Source organism: Coptis chinensis, chromosome 8 (genome assembly GCF_015680905.1).
Source record: "Coptis chinensis isolate HL-2020 chromosome 8, ASM1568090v1, whole genome shotgun sequence".
Taxonomy (NCBI): domain Eukaryota; kingdom Viridiplantae; phylum Streptophyta; class Magnoliopsida; order Ranunculales; family Ranunculaceae; genus Coptis; species Coptis chinensis.
This window is the reverse complement of record NC_141463.1, coordinates 94,470,280-94,486,696: the sequence shown is the minus strand read 5'-3', so window position 1 is coordinate 94,486,696 and position 16,417 is coordinate 94,470,280. Positions and strand designations below refer to the sequence as shown.

Here is a 16,417-nt window from a genome sequence, read left to right as displayed (position 1 = left end):
CGGCCCTCACTTCCTGCGCACAATACATCTCGCGCACCGAAGTAGTGCTCTTTTATAAAATACTGTGGAAAGAAAGCCTGAAATTCGAAACTTGTATTATTTAGATTAATGTTATTCATTGGCATAGGACAATCCAAATAATTGGTGTAACTGGTAACAACTTTTTTATTAGACATAAACCAGTTTTCTATTAGATAGAAACAATTGGCATGTAAAAAAAATTGAACTAAAAAGAATTACTTTAATGTAAAACCAAATCGATGCTTTTCGTAAAATGTATAAGTGATGCTGAATACGCTTGAATTGGCGCACAAACTTTGTTGCAAATGTGGTTCCATTTGTCTCAGTGGTAAAAAAAAAAAGAGAAGTGGTGGTAGTTTTCCTTCGTACGTGGAAAAAATAGATGTGCGCGTGAAATACGTTAAACATCCTGTGCTGTTAAACCGTCTCCCAATGTCCGTAACAAAACTGGCATAAAGATGGAGCACATCCGAACAGATCATCAAAGAGCCACCAGTTGCTTCATTTACTTAGATTTAGTATTGTTGTGGATATACGTACATGTCCTCGCACTTAGAAATAAGAATTGTCCCCTTAGGCTGGGTGCAATGGCCCCCCATCCCTTCAAAAGTGGAGGGTGTGGCGGTGGTTTTTAGAAATTACTATATATGTAGAAAATCGGAGGGATAGAGGGTGCAAACCGCGTAGGTTGAATGGAGTGGTTTGTAAAACCCAAAACTTGAAGTGGCGTGGAATGCAAAAATGCATTTCAAACCGCAGTGGTTTGCAAAGTGTCCCCACCTAATTATGAGAACAGCGAATTACTAGGTTATCCCCACTAATTATGAGAAGAAAGAGGTTCGGTTAAAGGGCGCAGGGGCAGTTTCGTCTTTTACGAAATGTGGGTTTTCATTCTGCGCTGGTTGAAGTGGCGTCGAATGTTTTTTTTTTTTTTTTTAATTTTCAAACCGCGCCAGTTGAACTGGCGTAGGATGGTTTAAACCATTGCTTCGCCCAAACCTACTCTCTATCCTCATACCACTGTGCTATTGAGGAATGGGGATGAAGGGTGGCTGACCATTGGACTCAGCCTTATCATAGCACAGTTTGTGAAAGTTAGAAAAAACTTAAAAGTTACAAAACTGAGGGAGCTGCATATATCGCAGTGTTGAAGTAATATCATACAATCAATAATTCCATTTCCATTTTCTCCACTGCAGCTTGACTAGTCCCAAGCATGCCCTCAAGTTCTTGGTTCTCCAAAACCAGATGCACTTAATGTCTCACACACGCAGATGAAAACTTTTCAGCTCGACCCATGGTCTGTTCTGATTGGTATAGAGAACCTTGTTTTTTTCTTCTTCACCAATGTCAAGTGGGTTGATACTCATTTCCTGCTAGTCAAGGTTGGCCATACAGCATTTCAATTAGAAATTCATGTTGGCTAACACCCGTATCTGAATAATTTGAATCTCCCGTAACGCTTCTCAGAAAAAGCTGAGAGACCATGGTATTGTGCAAATGAGGGAAATCATTGCAATCTCCCCAGTATCCAAATTTTTTGGATAATAAACCCTTCTAATTACCAGTTTATACTTAAGATTTTACTGACACTCAACTCAACTCTTTACCAGTAATCGCCACAGGAGCAAACCCCTTCAGCAAAGTGGTGAAAGCGATAACAGTCCCTCATTATGATTTCTCTTTCTGTAAGTTTAGATATGAATTTGGTCGCCTCATGGCAGTCGCCACAGACTCTCAAGTTCTTGATGATCCTTAAAGGGGTTCCACTTGGTGTACTGATTAGGCCAAAAGCTATAGCCAACTTTTCGCTGTGTCCACAAAGGCTGTCCTCTTTCTCACCTTCCTTCAAATTCTGCAGCACAAAGTTTGTGTCTGGGACATAGCCAATCTCCTTTATCTTTGATAACAAGCTGTCCATCTTAGCAGATATCTCATGTACCAATGGATGTGACGTGTCTCCGACAATGAAGCTGTGAACTCTACGTTTCACCTCTATCCAACTGCAACCTGGAGGCTTTGTCACCCCTCTTTCCTTCATCAAGCATCTTATCATTGCTGCATCTCCCCATCTTCCTGCTGCAGAATAGATGTTTGCTAAGAGTATGTAGTTCCCAGAATACATGGGTTCCAGTTCAAAAAGATATCCTGCAGCATGCTCCGCAAGCTCAGGGTTGCAGTGGATCCTACAAGCACCTAACAAAGACCCCCATACAGCTGCGTTTGGTTCAAAAGGCATCTCCTTAATGAGTTCCAGGCTTTCATCAAAATGACCAGCACGTGCCAGTAGATCCACCATGCAAGCATATTGTTCAATTGCAGGATACATTGCATATTCTGATTTCATCATCTCAAAATACTTCCATCCTTCATCAATCAATCCCGAGTGACTGCAAGCAGCCAACAGGTTTGTGAATGTGAAATGGTTTGGCTTCAGTTCAGAAGATCTCAAATGGAGAAATAGATTCACAGCATCCATTCCAAAACCATGCATTCCGTAACCTGCGATCATCGTGTTCCAAGAGACTATATCTCTTTCAGGAATGAAATCAAAAACTCTTCGTGCTTTTTTTATCAACCCACACCTTCCATACATGTCAATAAGACCATTCCATATTGCAATATGCATATCAAACCCTCTCCTGATAATAAACTGGTGAATCTCTTTACCCTGCCGCAGCGCAGTCAATCTTGCACAAGCAGGGAGAACTGAGACAATAGTTACCATGTTGGGTTCAATGTCACTTATGACCATTCCTCTCAAAAAGTTCAAAGCACCAACCCCCTGTCCATGCTGAGCACAGGCAGAAATAATTGAATTCCAAACAACTACATCTTTATTGGAAAGCACATTGAACACAGAGCAGGCCCATTCCATGTGATCACATCCCGAGTACATTGTTATAAGAGCACTTCCTACACCGGTGGACAACTCGATCTGTTTTCTAATAACAAACCCATGGATTTCCTTCCCTAATTTCAAATCCTTCACAAGGGAACAAGCTGCTAAGGCCCCAGACAACGTGATTGTATTTGGCTTTGTATTTGTTTCACACATTCTATAAAAGAACTCAAGAGCCATTATCCCATCTCCGTTCTGGTTATAACCTGTGATCAGCCCATTCCATGTAATAACATCGGGCTCCACACCTAGAGATTTCATCTCATTAAAAAGCTCAAAAGTTTCCTCACGACAACCTTTCTGTGCATAACCCGCAAGCATGGCATTCCATGATATCAGATCCTTTTGTTTGATAGAATTGAATTTCCGACGAGCAACCTCTACAGTTCGACATTTAGCATACAAATATACCAGTGAGTTGGCAACAAGCAAATCTGAGACCAACGCGTCAGTCTTTATACAATACGCATGGATCTCCTTTCCATGTCGAAGCAAAGACAAATTCGTACAAGCTGAAACAGCGCTAGCAATGGTAATCGAGTTAGGCTTTACTCTCTCCATTATCATCTGGCTGAAAACCTGCAATGCTCGATATGAACACCCATTCTGCTCATTCCCCGTTATCAACGCAGTCCAAGAGACCACATTTGGCTTAAAATCTGTTAAAGCCCTCATCTTAAAGAAAAAATTGGAAGCCTCCTCAAACTTCCCTTTTTGGGAGTACCCTGATATGATCGAGTTCCATGTAACGCGATCAGGTTGTACACCAGCAAGCTTCATGCCCTTAAAATAGTTCAAAGCTCTGTTTAAATCTCCTTTCGACGCATAACCTGAAATCATAATGTTCCACACTACAACATCCTTCAGTTCCATTTTCTCAAAAACTCCCTAGCAACCTCCATCTTCCCACATTTTACAAACATATCAAGAACACATATATTCACAAAAGAATTTCCCTCAAACCCAATACTCAACATATAATCATATACATCCCTACCTACCCTATAATTTTTCAACTCTGAACACGCTTTATAAACCTTTGGAAATATAAAATGATCGGGTAGAACTCCTTCTTTTATCATTAAATAGAACAATTCTAATGTCTCCTCATAATCACCTACTTCACAATACAATCCTATAATGGAAGTCCAACTGAAAACATTCCGTTCCGACATCCTATCAAACAATCGTCTCGAATCATCCAATCTACCAAACTTACAATAAAACTCAAGAAGTTGACTACTAAGAAACACACATAACTCAACTCCACAAACAATCAAATGAGCATGAACTTGAAAACCCAATTCTAAATTACCACTCTTTTTACAATTACGTATGATATAACCATAAGTTTCCATACACTCACTGGGGTTACTTAAATCTATTGAATGAAGCATAGCAGCAGTATTTCCCAACACCCCTTTGTTTCTTTGAACCAAACTAGATTCTGTTAAACACCCCTTGTTTGTTTCATGGTTTTTTGTCATTTTATGAACGTTATTTACATTTGTTAGTATGGAAGCTGAAATAGACCAAGTTCTGCATGGAAAAAGAAGCAGAGAAGACGAGGTGGAGAAACTTACCTTGGTGGGAGTGTTCAAGTTGGTATGAAAAGCAAATGGAGGTGAAAGAGTTGTCATTTGTAGTTGAATGGTGTTTCAAAGTTGGATGAAGTTGGGAAGAGAAGTGGATATGAGAGTTCATCTTTTTATTGTGTCCTTTTTTTCTTGTTTCAAGGAAGAAGCCAAAAAATAACGATTTTAACTGACATGAAAAGGACCGGACGGGTTATTGACCCGCATGATAGAAACTGGGCTTAAGATATACTGAATCTTCACAACAAGCCCAATTAAAGGTCTTTTCACACAACGCAACTCTTGATTCTTCCAGGATATGATGAAAGGGCTGAATCTGCCAAAAATGGATACAGCACTTCCCTAAACAAGCAAGTAATAGGCTTATGTAGTTTGTTTTAATTTTAAATCTTTTCATTTAATTTATTTATTTTCAAATAAGAAGCAAGTAGAGATCAGATATATAAAATGAAATGAGAAAATTTACATTAGGCTTTCATTAACAAAATGCATAGCATTCAAATCCCTTCCAAAGCAGGATACATAATGAAGTCAAGTCCCCCAACCTATTTCCCAACCCCCAAAAACGTTAGCATACTCTGAAGCAGAAGGAATACAAGTTATCCATTGAAAACCGCTTAATAGATAACTTTCATAAATGATATGACCCCTTCAATCCAAAAACCCGCTTCGAGGTAAATTTTGACATAGATGTTTTGGGCAACAGTTTGCTGAAACTGTGTACGACTTGGGGTCTGAACAAATGCATCAAATGTCCAGCTGCTCAAGACTAAACGTGCTTGATGCTTTCGTTATGAGTTCCTTCCCAACATCCACCTGATTCAAAATTGTAAAGACCGGTCATTAGGTACAAGGCATTCAGATTGCTGCTGGCTATTTAAGAAGCAATATGAATCAAAGATTTGCTTGCACTTTGAGTTTAGTAAAAGGTTCACTAAAAGGTTTTTCTTACTCGTTCCCCCATGAGAGACGGGAACGCCATATTTGCTTCCGCAACATCTTCAACAAGAGATAAGAAAGTCAATTGGGTATAGATAGGAGATAAACAAAACTCAATTGCACATATACATCAAATAAATGAAACTCAATGACAAAGCATGTTTCTTCACTTTAAACCTCAAAACTTTTCTAACCTTTAAACCTTCGGATGTTATACGACACATTTGAAGGGAAAGTACTTCGAAGAGTTTTAAGCTGTGCCTCGTCATAACAATAGTGTGGCCTGTTTACCCCTCTCAACCTGATACACTCAGTATAGACATGAGGAATTTAGAGATGGGCCAAGGCATACAATATTCAAGTATATAAAAACAAAAAAAAAAAAGATGAAGAAAACTAGACCTTATACAGAGGTGGAACACCCACATAAATGCAGCCTTCATCAAATAGAGCTTTCTGCATTACAAGGAAAAACTTTAATCATTGTTTCAACTGGTACTTGATGATTATGAATGAAAGACTTTGCTCTACCTGATATCTATAAAAGAATGTCAACAGAAGAGTTCGGATGTGAGCACCATCCACATCAGCATCAGTCATGATGATGATCTTATGGTAGCGAAGGGCTTCCTTCTTAAAATCCTCACCCTGAAATGAACAAGAGTAAAACCATTTAGTACATATAATAGAAACGGGTTGATGAAACAGGAAAACAACTCTAGGAGCAAATAAAATGTTTGTGATAACCTTCACACCAAGTCCAAGGGCAAGAATAAGATTTTGAATTTCTTGATTTTCGTACATAGCTGCCTCACCTTTCTTTCAATGTTCAGAATTTTACCTCGTAATGGGAGAATGGCCTGCATCAATAAAAGTATAATATGAAATCCTCTTAAAATTCTGCATTCGACAATTTTATAGTGATGTTCTTTTCCATTTGTTTAACGGTCTAGACAGGTCCACTAGTGGGGTAGTTTAAGGATAGGAATTCTTGAATAGTTGTAACTCCGTAAAATTGAATGTTTTTCTCAAGCCACCAGTAAGTTGATAGTATGGCATTTTGTCAATCGCTTCTAGTGCTTCAACTAAACAGAACACAGAGCTCAGAGCAGCCCTCAAAGACACCAATAAAACATTAAAACACTAACAGCTCATGCTTTTATGTAGACGGCAATACTACTACATTGTTTGGAACTAGAAAGGAAACAAATCAAACCTCGCCATAACAACCAAAGATTTAGCGACCTCTAAATAAGAATCTTGAACCTCAATCTTCAATTGAATTAAAACCATTGTTCAACAAATGAACTACAGAAGACAAGAACGATATAATTGAATACGTTGAACCTCTAACCCCAAATAAAATCTCATCACATTTTCTACAACAAACAGTGTACTAGAAGAAGAAGCACTAAAAGGTGCAAGAGTTCTACATAAGATCCTTAAACCAGGCACATTTGTCTATTGGCTGTTCCATAAGAAAGAGGAGATGAAGAAATGGAGACATACGGATCAAACGCTAAACTTACTCTTCTTGTTTCAAAATGTGGGATGAGAAGAACAGATCCACAAATAGTTCATAATTCCAACTTATCATTTTTTTTTTTTTTTTTTTTTTATTGTTTTATTTTGTGTGCGTGTGTTTCGGGCAGTACTGGGTCTGCCGCTACCAAACACATACGATTCTTTCGAAGACAACTCTTTTAACGAAAATAGGTTTTGCTTCATCAAATGAGCCCAGCAAAGTCAAGTCCGCTGGTTTACTTTTACACTAATGCAAGATGATGGTAACAATTAATTATGGAACGCTTGCAAAGAGTAACTGAGAGTTCACCTGGAAGCGCCTATCACGACCTTGTGTTGCACTACCACCAGCTGAATCACCTTCAACTATAAAGATCTCTGGTAGAATGTATGGACAATTTATAAATATATTTTTCATAAGAAGACACCATCAAATAACAAGTACCCCATGATTAACAAGCACAAAGGTAGTTATGATTTTATGATCATTCATCAGTTGAATTATTTGTTTCATCAGACTTAGACTGAAATAGCTGACTCTAATACCAATAATTTCCCCTGTGGCATTTATGAAGGAAATAATATTCATGTATCCAACTTCTGAAGGAAATAAAATTTTCAGCCAATCAGATTGATCATCATAATTACCACTCATCCTAGTCAATCTATTAACTGTTCAAACCATCATTGACATTTATTACACATTTATCATCCTCATCGTAGAATAGTAATCATGAGCGAGTATAGTAGAGGAAGCAGAGCATACCAGATTCTGCAGGATCTGTAGCTGAGCAATCAGCCAGCTTTCCAGGAAGAGAAGATGATTTTAGAACACTCTCTTGTCTCACCAATTCCCTTGCTCTCTTGGTTGCCAGAGCTGCTAAATAAGGAAACAACATATAATGCATCAAACAAAAGGTACCGCTAATCGAGCTTCAAAAAGTTAGTAAAAACACTTTTATAGAAATATACCTTAAGAGCATTTAAAGATTTGGAGAGAATCAAATCCAGTACATCTGGATGTAGTTCTAAGTACTAGGTGAGATACTCTTGTACCGATTGATTGACCACTCTTCGCACTTCTGGATTACCCAACCTTGTCTTTCAGAATCGAAAAGAAGAGGAAAGTGAAATAAGAAATGATGATCTCAAGCGAGCAAGTGAGAAGTTTCATCACCATGTAAGAAATGAATATACATTTTGGTTGAAGATTATATGCATGAATAATCTATTGAATAAAACGACGAAATAACACGCACCTTTGTTTGCCCTTCAAACTCGGGTTTGGGACCTTTACAAAGATTACACATGTTAATCCCTCCCTTTCATGTTCTCCACTCAAGCTAATGTCCTTTTCCTGGAATGGTACAAACCACAAACCAAAAACATTAATTGTACTCAAGAACATACCGGAGAAAGGTGATAGACATAAAATTAGTTATTCAGTTTTTATTTTTTCTGAAGTTTTAATCAGCCCCTTAGCTGGAATTCAAAAATTAAAACAAATTCAATCAATACTTAGCGTAGGAATACTAAAATTTATGTTACGCTTGCCATTTTAGTTTATTAGTCCATCTGCTTCGCTATGAGTCTATGACATCCTAGGGACACGCAACATTCACTTTATGTAAGTTGAAGCTCTCATCATTTGATTGCCTAAATACTGAGAAAATATGATTTCAACAAAGAAAACCCTGTCTATCTCACTGATCTTACTTGGCTATTAATACAAGTGGTGACATCATGCAATCATTAACCACAGCTGCCTTAAAATTCTGGTTGGGCCAATGAAATAAAAAGGGATTCAATCATAGCTTACAGTAAATACATACAGGGCAGAATGAGTTTTGGAGACATGTTGAAACACGGTGGACAAATTTAAATAGCATAGGGATCGTAATCAAAAAATTATTGACAAAAGATGATTAGGAGATATAAACTGAGGGGGGGTACCTTGATAAGTTTTGACTTCTTCCCAAGGTTATTGAGTGTTCTTGTCAATGAAGCTTTGACACCATCGATATGTGTACCACCATCAACTGTTCTTATACTATTAGCATATCCAAGCACTGTAACTGGATATGCATCTGAACACCTAAAAAATGACAACAACAAAAGAAATAAAATTAAAAAAATAAAATTAACAATTCAAATGGACACACCATTCCATCTTACGTCAGTTTAATGCAATTGCACCTTTGATTTTTCGATTCAAGATTTAGTTAATTACTTTTGAGTTTAGTTTATTCTAAAAACATTTGCATTAAAAGATTTAAAAAAAAACCACCTTTAATAAGAACCCTTAATTACTTTTTGAGCTCAGTTATGTATTTGAATCCAATCCGATTTCCATTATTTAATTATCCAATGTGGTGTTATTTATTTTGTAATACCAACATTAATTATTCTTTTCGATCCATCTTCAGAATGTCCAATACATTGCAAACATTTGACATTAAAAGTAAATTATGCTTGATTTACTATGTGAGATCATCGAAGATTATCCAGTTATTTCGATTTCCCATTAATTATTTTTTAAATTATGCATGAGTTTATAAAAATCACCTATTTTTAGTAATTTTTTATTTGATTAAATATATGTGGAATTTTGATTCAAAGATTATCTCACCTATTATTTTAATTTTTTTATTTGATCAAATATATAAAAAATTAGGGAATTGTTGTTATATTAATTACCGAGAGAAAAAAATATTTGCACAGAAAAGAAAAAATATAGAGGCTTTAGAACTATTATATATTAATATTATATTGATCACAAATTTTCAACCAAATTTCTTATAACGTGAAAACCTCGCCTCTCGTTTAGGATATTAATCCATAAATTTCAAATATAATTATTAAAATAATAGTTTTCTTTTAGATTTATAGTGATTTAGAGGGAAATTTTTGAACCGTAATATATTTTATTAGAAATAAATTGAAAATAAAATGAGCTAGGAAACTAAGGGATATTGATTAACATCAGATTTTGGTTTGGTGCCGTTATATATTAAATTATTCTAAAAATTTTTTTTAAACTCACCTCTCGATAAAACCCTTCAACTTCATTTTGTTGTTTAATAATAGAAGTTTGATTGAAGTTTTGTGATTGCCTAAATGGAATAATAATAAAGTGAAGTTCATATATATTAAAGAAAATATTTAACTATGTTTGAGATTAGTTGATGCATTTTTGCATCTCAAAGTTTCGATTTTTCCGTTATTTATATTTTGAGGTTCACAAGAAAAGTTCTACTTAAAATGCGGTTGGATCAATTTCCAATTCCAAGTTTTATTTATTTTTTGAGATCAATTCATAAAATGAGGTTAGTTTGCAGTTGCATCTATTTTTTCGATTTATCATTAATTATTCTTTTCGATTAGTTCAATACAGTTTTTGCATCGATTTCTAGGTTCCAATTTCATTACTCTTTTAATTGTTTCTTTGGTTAATTGTTTTTTTAGGTTAGTTCAATACATTACATACATCATATATTTTCGCTTTTTATTTCCGTTTAATTATTCTGTGAGATTAGTTTAATGCATTTGTATCCAGTTTCCGATTTCTTATTTATTATTTGATAAAGTTGCATTTGCATCTAGTTTTCGATTATTTGACGTTAGTTTCATTTAGTATTATTTTTAATGTTTCAATTCTCTATGAGATTAGTTTTTATTGCATTTGATTTCCCAAGCCAATATTTTTAAAAAATATTTGTCATTATTGCTTTGTCGTTATTTTTTTTTTTTAATTTTCTATTATATATTTTGTGATGTTATTTTGTGTATAATTGTTTTTAACTATGTTTTGAGACTGTGTTAAAGATATATTCGAAATAAGTCGGTGTTTTATCATAGACACTAAAATTGTATGATTTGTAATAGGAAATTAGTTTCTAAAAATCACCTATTTTTTAGTAATTTTTTTTATTTGATCAAATATATAAGAATTGAAACACTAAAAGTGTTTGATTCATAATTGTAAATTACATTTTACAAATCACCTATTATTTAGTAATTTTTTTATTTGATCAAATATATAAAAATTGGAAATACACTAAAACTCTCCGAATATAAGAATTAGAAATACACTCAAACTCTAGGTTATTAGAAAAGACTATCTTTCATATTAGAGTGCCGAGAGAGAAAAACTAACTCTCATATTAGAGTGTCACATAGGAAAGAGAAAATCCTCTAGTAGAGGCCTCTGCTTTAGTATATAGATAGTAGATTTTCATTTAATTTATTTATTTTCAAATAAGAAGCAAGTAGAGATCAGATATATAAAATGAAATTAGAAAATTTACAGTAGGCTTTCATTAACAAAATGCATGGCATTCAAATTCCTTCAAAGCAGGATACATAATGAAGTCATGTCCCCCAACCTATTTCCCAACCCCCAAAAACGATAGCATACTCTAAAGGAGAAGAAATACAAGTTATCCATTGAAAACCGCTTAATAGACAACTTTCAATCCAAAAACCCGCTTCGAGGTAAATTTTGACACGATGTTTTGGGCAACAGTTTGCTGAAACTGTGTACGTCTTGGGGTCTGAACAAATGTATCAAATGTTCAGCTGCTCAAGACTAAACGTGCTTGCAGCTTTCGTTATGAGTTCCTTCCGAACATCCACCTGATTCAAAATTGTAAAGACGGGTCATTAGGTACAAGGCATTCAGACTGCTGCTGGCTATTTAAGAAGCAATATGAATCAAAGATTTGTTTGCACTTTGAATTTAGTAAAAGGTTAGCTAAAAGGTTTTTCTTACTCGTTCCCCCATGAGAGACGAGAGCGCCATACTTGCTTCCGCAACATCTTCAACAACCAATTGCTTCAGCATCCTTTTTTCAGGATCCATTGTTGTTTCCCATAATTGTAGAGGCATCATCTCTCCTAAGCCTTTTTTATTGCACTGGACAAGAGATAAGAAACTTAATTGGGTATAGATAGGAGATAAACAAAACTCAATTGCACATATACAATAAATGAAACTCAATGACAAAGCATGTCTCTTCACTTTAAACCTCAAAAGTTTTCTAACCTTTAAACCTTTGGATGTTATATGATGCATTTGAAGGGAAAGTACTCTGGAGAGTTTTAAGACCCCTCTCAACCTGATACGCTCATTATAGACATGAGGAATTTAGAGATGGGCCGAGGCATACAATATTCAAGTATTTATAAAAAAAAATAAAAGATGAAGAAAACCAGACCTTATACAGAGGTGGAACACCCACATAAATGCAGCCTTCATCAAATAGAGCTTTCTGCATTACAAGGAAAAACTTAAATCATTGTTTCAACTGGTACTTGATGATTATGAATGAAAGACTTTGCTTTACCTGATATCTATAAAAGAATGTCAACAGAAGAGTTCAGATGTGAGCACCATCCACATCAGCATCAGTCATGATGATGATCTTATGGTAGCGAAGGGCTTCCTTCTTAAAATCTTCACCCTGAAATGAACAAGAGTAAAACCATTTAGTACATATAATAGAAACTGGTTGGTGAAACAGGAAAACAACTCTAGGAGCAAATAAAATGTTTGTGATAACCTTCACACCAAGTCCAAGGGCAAGAATAAGATTTTGAATTTCTTGATTTTTGTACATAGCTGCCTCGTCCTTCCTTTCAATGTTCAGAATTTTACCTCGTAATGGGAGAATGGCCTGTATCAATAAAAGTATAATATAAAATCTTCTCAAAATTCTGCATTCGACAATTTTATCCTACATGGAATGTAGTCTCACGTACACAAATTATATGGTGGAACTTAAAAAATCACAAACGTTCAAAATTAAGATATTGACTTGGCAAAGCAAGTTCAATTGTGCCCAAACAATAAAGTAAATAGTTACCATTAAAGGCGGCTATGCACTTTATGTTCTCGTCTGATTTGGAAAACATGGGGTTGTGCATCTCAGTTCAACTATACCGAGCCTCCTGGATAACACTGGACCACTGAGTCCCCGATCCATACAAATTGCAATATGTAGCGATGTTCTTTTCCATTTGTTTGACAGTCTAGACAGGTCCGCTAGTGGGGTAGTTTAAGAATAGGTTTTCTTGGATAGTTGCAACTCCGTAAAATTGAATGTTTTTCTCAAGCCACCAGTAAGTTGATAGTCTGGCATTTTGTCAATCACTTCTAGTGCTTCAACTAAACAGAACACAGGGTTCAGAGCAACCCTCAAAGAAACCAATAAAACATTAAAACACTAACAGCTCATGCTTTTACGTAGACGGCAATCCTACTACATCGTTTGGAACTGGAAAGGATACAAATCAAACCTCGCCATAACAACCAAAGATTTAGCGACCTCTATATAAGAATCTTGAACCTTAATCTTCAATTAAATTAAAACCTTTGTTCAACAAATGAACTACAGAAGACAAGAACGATATAGTTGAATACGTTGAACCTCTAACCCCAAACAAAATCTTAACACATTTTCTACAACAAACAGTGTACTAGAAGAAGAAGCACTGAAAGGTGCAAGGGTTCTACGTAAGATCCTCAAACCAGGCACGTTTGTCTATTGGCTGTTCCATAAGAAACAGGAGATGAAGAAAGGGGGACATACGGATCAAACGCTGGACTTACTCTCCTTGTTTCAAAATGTGGGATGAGAAGAAGAACAGATCCACAAATAGTTCGTAATTCCAACCTATCATTTTTTTTTTATTATTATTATTTTATTACTATTCTTTATTATTTTATTTTGTGTGTGTGTGTGTGGGGGGGAGGAGGAGTGTTGGTTTGTTACACCAAATAGGATTCCGGGCAGTACTGGGTCTGCCGCTACCAAGCACATATAGTTCTTTCGAAGACAACTCTAATCACAAAAATAGGTTTTGCTTCATCAAATGAGCCCAGCAAAGTCAAGTCCGTAGGTTTACTTTTACACTAATGCAGGATGATGGTAACAATTAATTATGGAACACTTGCAAAGAGTAACTGAGAGTTCACCTGGAAGCGCCTATCACGACCTTGTTTTGCACTACCACCAGCTGAATCACCTTCAACTATAATGCATCAAATAAAGGGTAACGCTAATTGAGCTTCAAAAAATTAGTAAAAACACTTTTATAGAAAACTACCTTAAGAGCATTTAAAGATTTGGAGAGAATCAAATCAAGTACATCTGGATGTAGTTCTAAGTACTCAGTGAGATACTCTAGTACCGATTGATCGACCACTCTTCGCACTTCTGGATTACCCAACCTTGTCTTTCAGAATCGTCAGCACCAGAGGTCTGCGGTCGAACCCCGTCAGCACCAAATTAAAGAGGCCTGCGGTCGAACCCCGTCAGCACCAAAGAAGGCCTGCGGTCGAACCCCGTTAGCACCAAAGTGTAAAACCTTTGGGTGATAATACCAGAGGTCTGCGGTCGAACCCCGTCAGCACCAAAGAGTTACTGATCTCATATAAAACAGGCTTGCCAATCAAAAAATAAAATAAAATAAACATGATTTAGAAGCAATAATTAGTTTCAAGCTCTTACATCTTTGTATAGAAAAAATTGTCATGGTTCGACTTTTGTGTATCCTAGTACCAAGAAATGCATGTGTCTCTGATAGCGTGTAATTCTCTATTGACATCTCTAATATCCATTCTTTCTGATGGTGATTCCACAGAACATGCAACCCCAATTCTGACTAATGCATTCATGCACTCTAGTAGTTTTGTTCTTTTGTGGCTGCCAATTCTCATGCTATAAGTATCTCCTAAAGTGTCATCTCCATCAAATAGAAGTATTGGATCTACAATCCTTATAATTTGATCTTGCAAACCATTGCTAGCATACTTATGGAGGCTTAAACCGTCTTTAAACATCTCATCGGTTGGTCTCTTTCCTGTGGACATTTCCAACACCAGAATTCCATAACTATACACATCACCCTGTGTGGATGCATCAACTCCCATACCATATTCTGCAACATATACATCAATCGCTAGTTTTCATTAAACATTTAAATGTAAAATATATATACATATTAAGAGCCATTGGCCAGAAAAAAAAAAATTGAAAAAAAGAAAAAGAAAAATAATTTTAATAGTCATATCATAATAAATGTCCTCGCAATCGTCAGTTAAGATATTGATAGAAGTAAACAAACTAGCTTAATTACCACCACAACCACGGTTCTTTCATCCTCGACCTTTTCAATTTTAACTCAACTAGCATGGGATGAAAAAAATTAAATCAAGTTGATGGCTTTTATTCTCTCTAACAATTCCTTTTTCCTCTTTTAATAATTATGATATAAGCTCCAACTATCCAAGGCCCTCATGTACCTATATTAGCTCGTGTAACTGGGGTGTTAATGGCGTTGAACTTAACACGGGAAGAAAAGAGGCAAAAGGATTTGAGGCCGGTCAGTATAATGTGGCTGCACATAAAGATTTCAACTAATGCAGTATACGCGATATTGATTTCATGCATTTATGAATTGGAAAAATAATTTAAATCAACATTATTGAAATTCCTACCTGGAGCGACATAGCCAATAGATCCCTTTACCCAAGTTGATGTACTTTGATTATCATGCAAGTTCTCCATTGATCCCGAAAAAAGCTTTGCTAAACCAAAATCACCAACATGAGCTACCATATTATTATCAAGAAGCACATTGCTTGGCTTTAGATCACGATGAATAACCAAAACGTGGCACTCGTGATGAAGATAGCTAAGTGCAGAAGCAACATCAACGGCGACATTTAGTCTTTGTAGCAGGTTCAAATTCGATTCTTCATCTTGTTCACTAATCTCTTGATGCAACCACTTCTCTAAACTTCCATTTTGCATGAACTCAAAGACTAGTGCTTTGAATTCATTTCCTTCATAATCCACACTAGAGCAAGAAGTTAGAATCTTAACAAGATTTATGATGGTGGATATAACGCAATGATTCACACTCGCCATGAAACTCTTTAACGCTCCTCTCAATTGAAGTTTGAACACCTTAACAGCAACAACAGTTTCATATTGGTTTAGCATTGCCTTATACACACTGCCGAAACCACCTGAACCAACAAATTTAGTTGGAGAAAATCCACCAGTCGCTTTAGAAAGATCTCCATAAGAAACCTTAACATGTTGATGACTGAATGATTGCGAAGAAGCCGTTTTAGGTTTACTTTTTCTTCTCAAGTAAAATATTAGAGAATATGATGCCAAAAGAATGAACACGGCCACACTGATGATAACGGCTATTTTGGAAAGATCGGACCTTCGGTGCTTAAATTGGCATGGCGGCAATTGTAGTTCACGTATACCCCCACAGAGATCGGAATTTCCAACAACTGAAAAATTGCCCGTAATTTTAAAAATTCCGTTCATCGGTACCTCACCTTCAAATTTATTGAAGGATAGATTCAATAATTTGGAGATACGAAAGTCCTCCCAATATTTTGGAATTTCACCGA

At 35.9% G+C, this 16,417-nt stretch overlaps 3 protein-coding genes and 1 pseudogene across 4 annotated transcripts; all 4 read right to left on the bottom strand.

The window, feature by feature from the left end:
* Positions 1-499: 499 nt before the first annotated feature.
* On the bottom strand, positions 500-4,799 carry LOC147484615 (pentatricopeptide repeat-containing protein At3g12770-like). Its single transcript, XM_086575872.1, has 3 exons — positions 4,507-4,799; positions 1,092-3,753; positions 500-593 (listed from the first exon to the last, which is right to left on the bottom strand). Exons 1-2 carry the CDS (start codon positions 4,625-4,627, stop codon positions 1,628-1,630), a joined length of 2,247 nt encoding a protein of 748 aa, XP_086431998.1. The 5' UTR covers positions 4,628-4,799; the 3' UTR covers positions 500-593; positions 1,092-1,627.
* A 136-nt stretch (positions 4,800-4,935) lies between these two features.
* LOC147484614 (DNA gyrase subunit B, chloroplastic/mitochondrial-like) lies at positions 4,936-9,151 on the bottom strand (annotated as a pseudogene). The gene is made up of 12 exons (XR_015205558.1): positions 9,144-9,151; positions 8,935-9,076; positions 8,288-8,338; positions 7,954-8,016; positions 7,748-7,862; positions 7,292-7,359; positions 6,205-6,317; positions 5,989-6,105; positions 5,860-5,913; positions 5,652-5,758; positions 5,471-5,517; positions 4,936-5,334 (listed from the first exon to the last, which is right to left on the bottom strand). The product of XR_015205558.1 is annotated as a DNA gyrase subunit B, chloroplastic/mitochondrial-like (transcript).
* Positions 9,152-11,239: 2,088 nt separating this feature from the next.
* Positions 11,240-12,249, bottom strand: LOC147484613 (DNA gyrase subunit B, chloroplastic/mitochondrial-like). The gene is made up of 4 exons (XM_086575893.1): positions 12,198-12,249; positions 12,026-12,098; positions 11,753-11,896; positions 11,240-11,616 (listed from the first exon to the last, which is right to left on the bottom strand). The coding sequence occupies exons 1-4, from the start codon at positions 12,236-12,238 to the stop codon at positions 11,548-11,550; spliced, it is 327 nt and encodes a 108-aa protein (XP_086432019.1). The 5' UTR covers positions 12,239-12,249; the 3' UTR covers positions 11,240-11,547.
* A 1,974-nt stretch (positions 12,250-14,223) lies between these two features.
* LOC147484612 (putative LRR receptor-like serine/threonine-protein kinase At3g47570) lies at positions 14,224-16,366 on the bottom strand. Its single transcript, XM_086575880.1, has 3 exons — positions 15,482-16,366; positions 14,493-14,922; positions 14,224-14,405 (listed from the first exon to the last, which is right to left on the bottom strand). The coding sequence occupies exons 1-2, from the start codon at positions 16,329-16,331 to the stop codon at positions 14,537-14,539; spliced, it is 1,236 nt and encodes a 411-aa protein (XP_086432006.1). The 5' UTR covers positions 16,332-16,366; the 3' UTR covers positions 14,224-14,405; positions 14,493-14,536.
* Between the last annotated feature and the right edge of the window lie 51 nt (positions 16,367-16,417).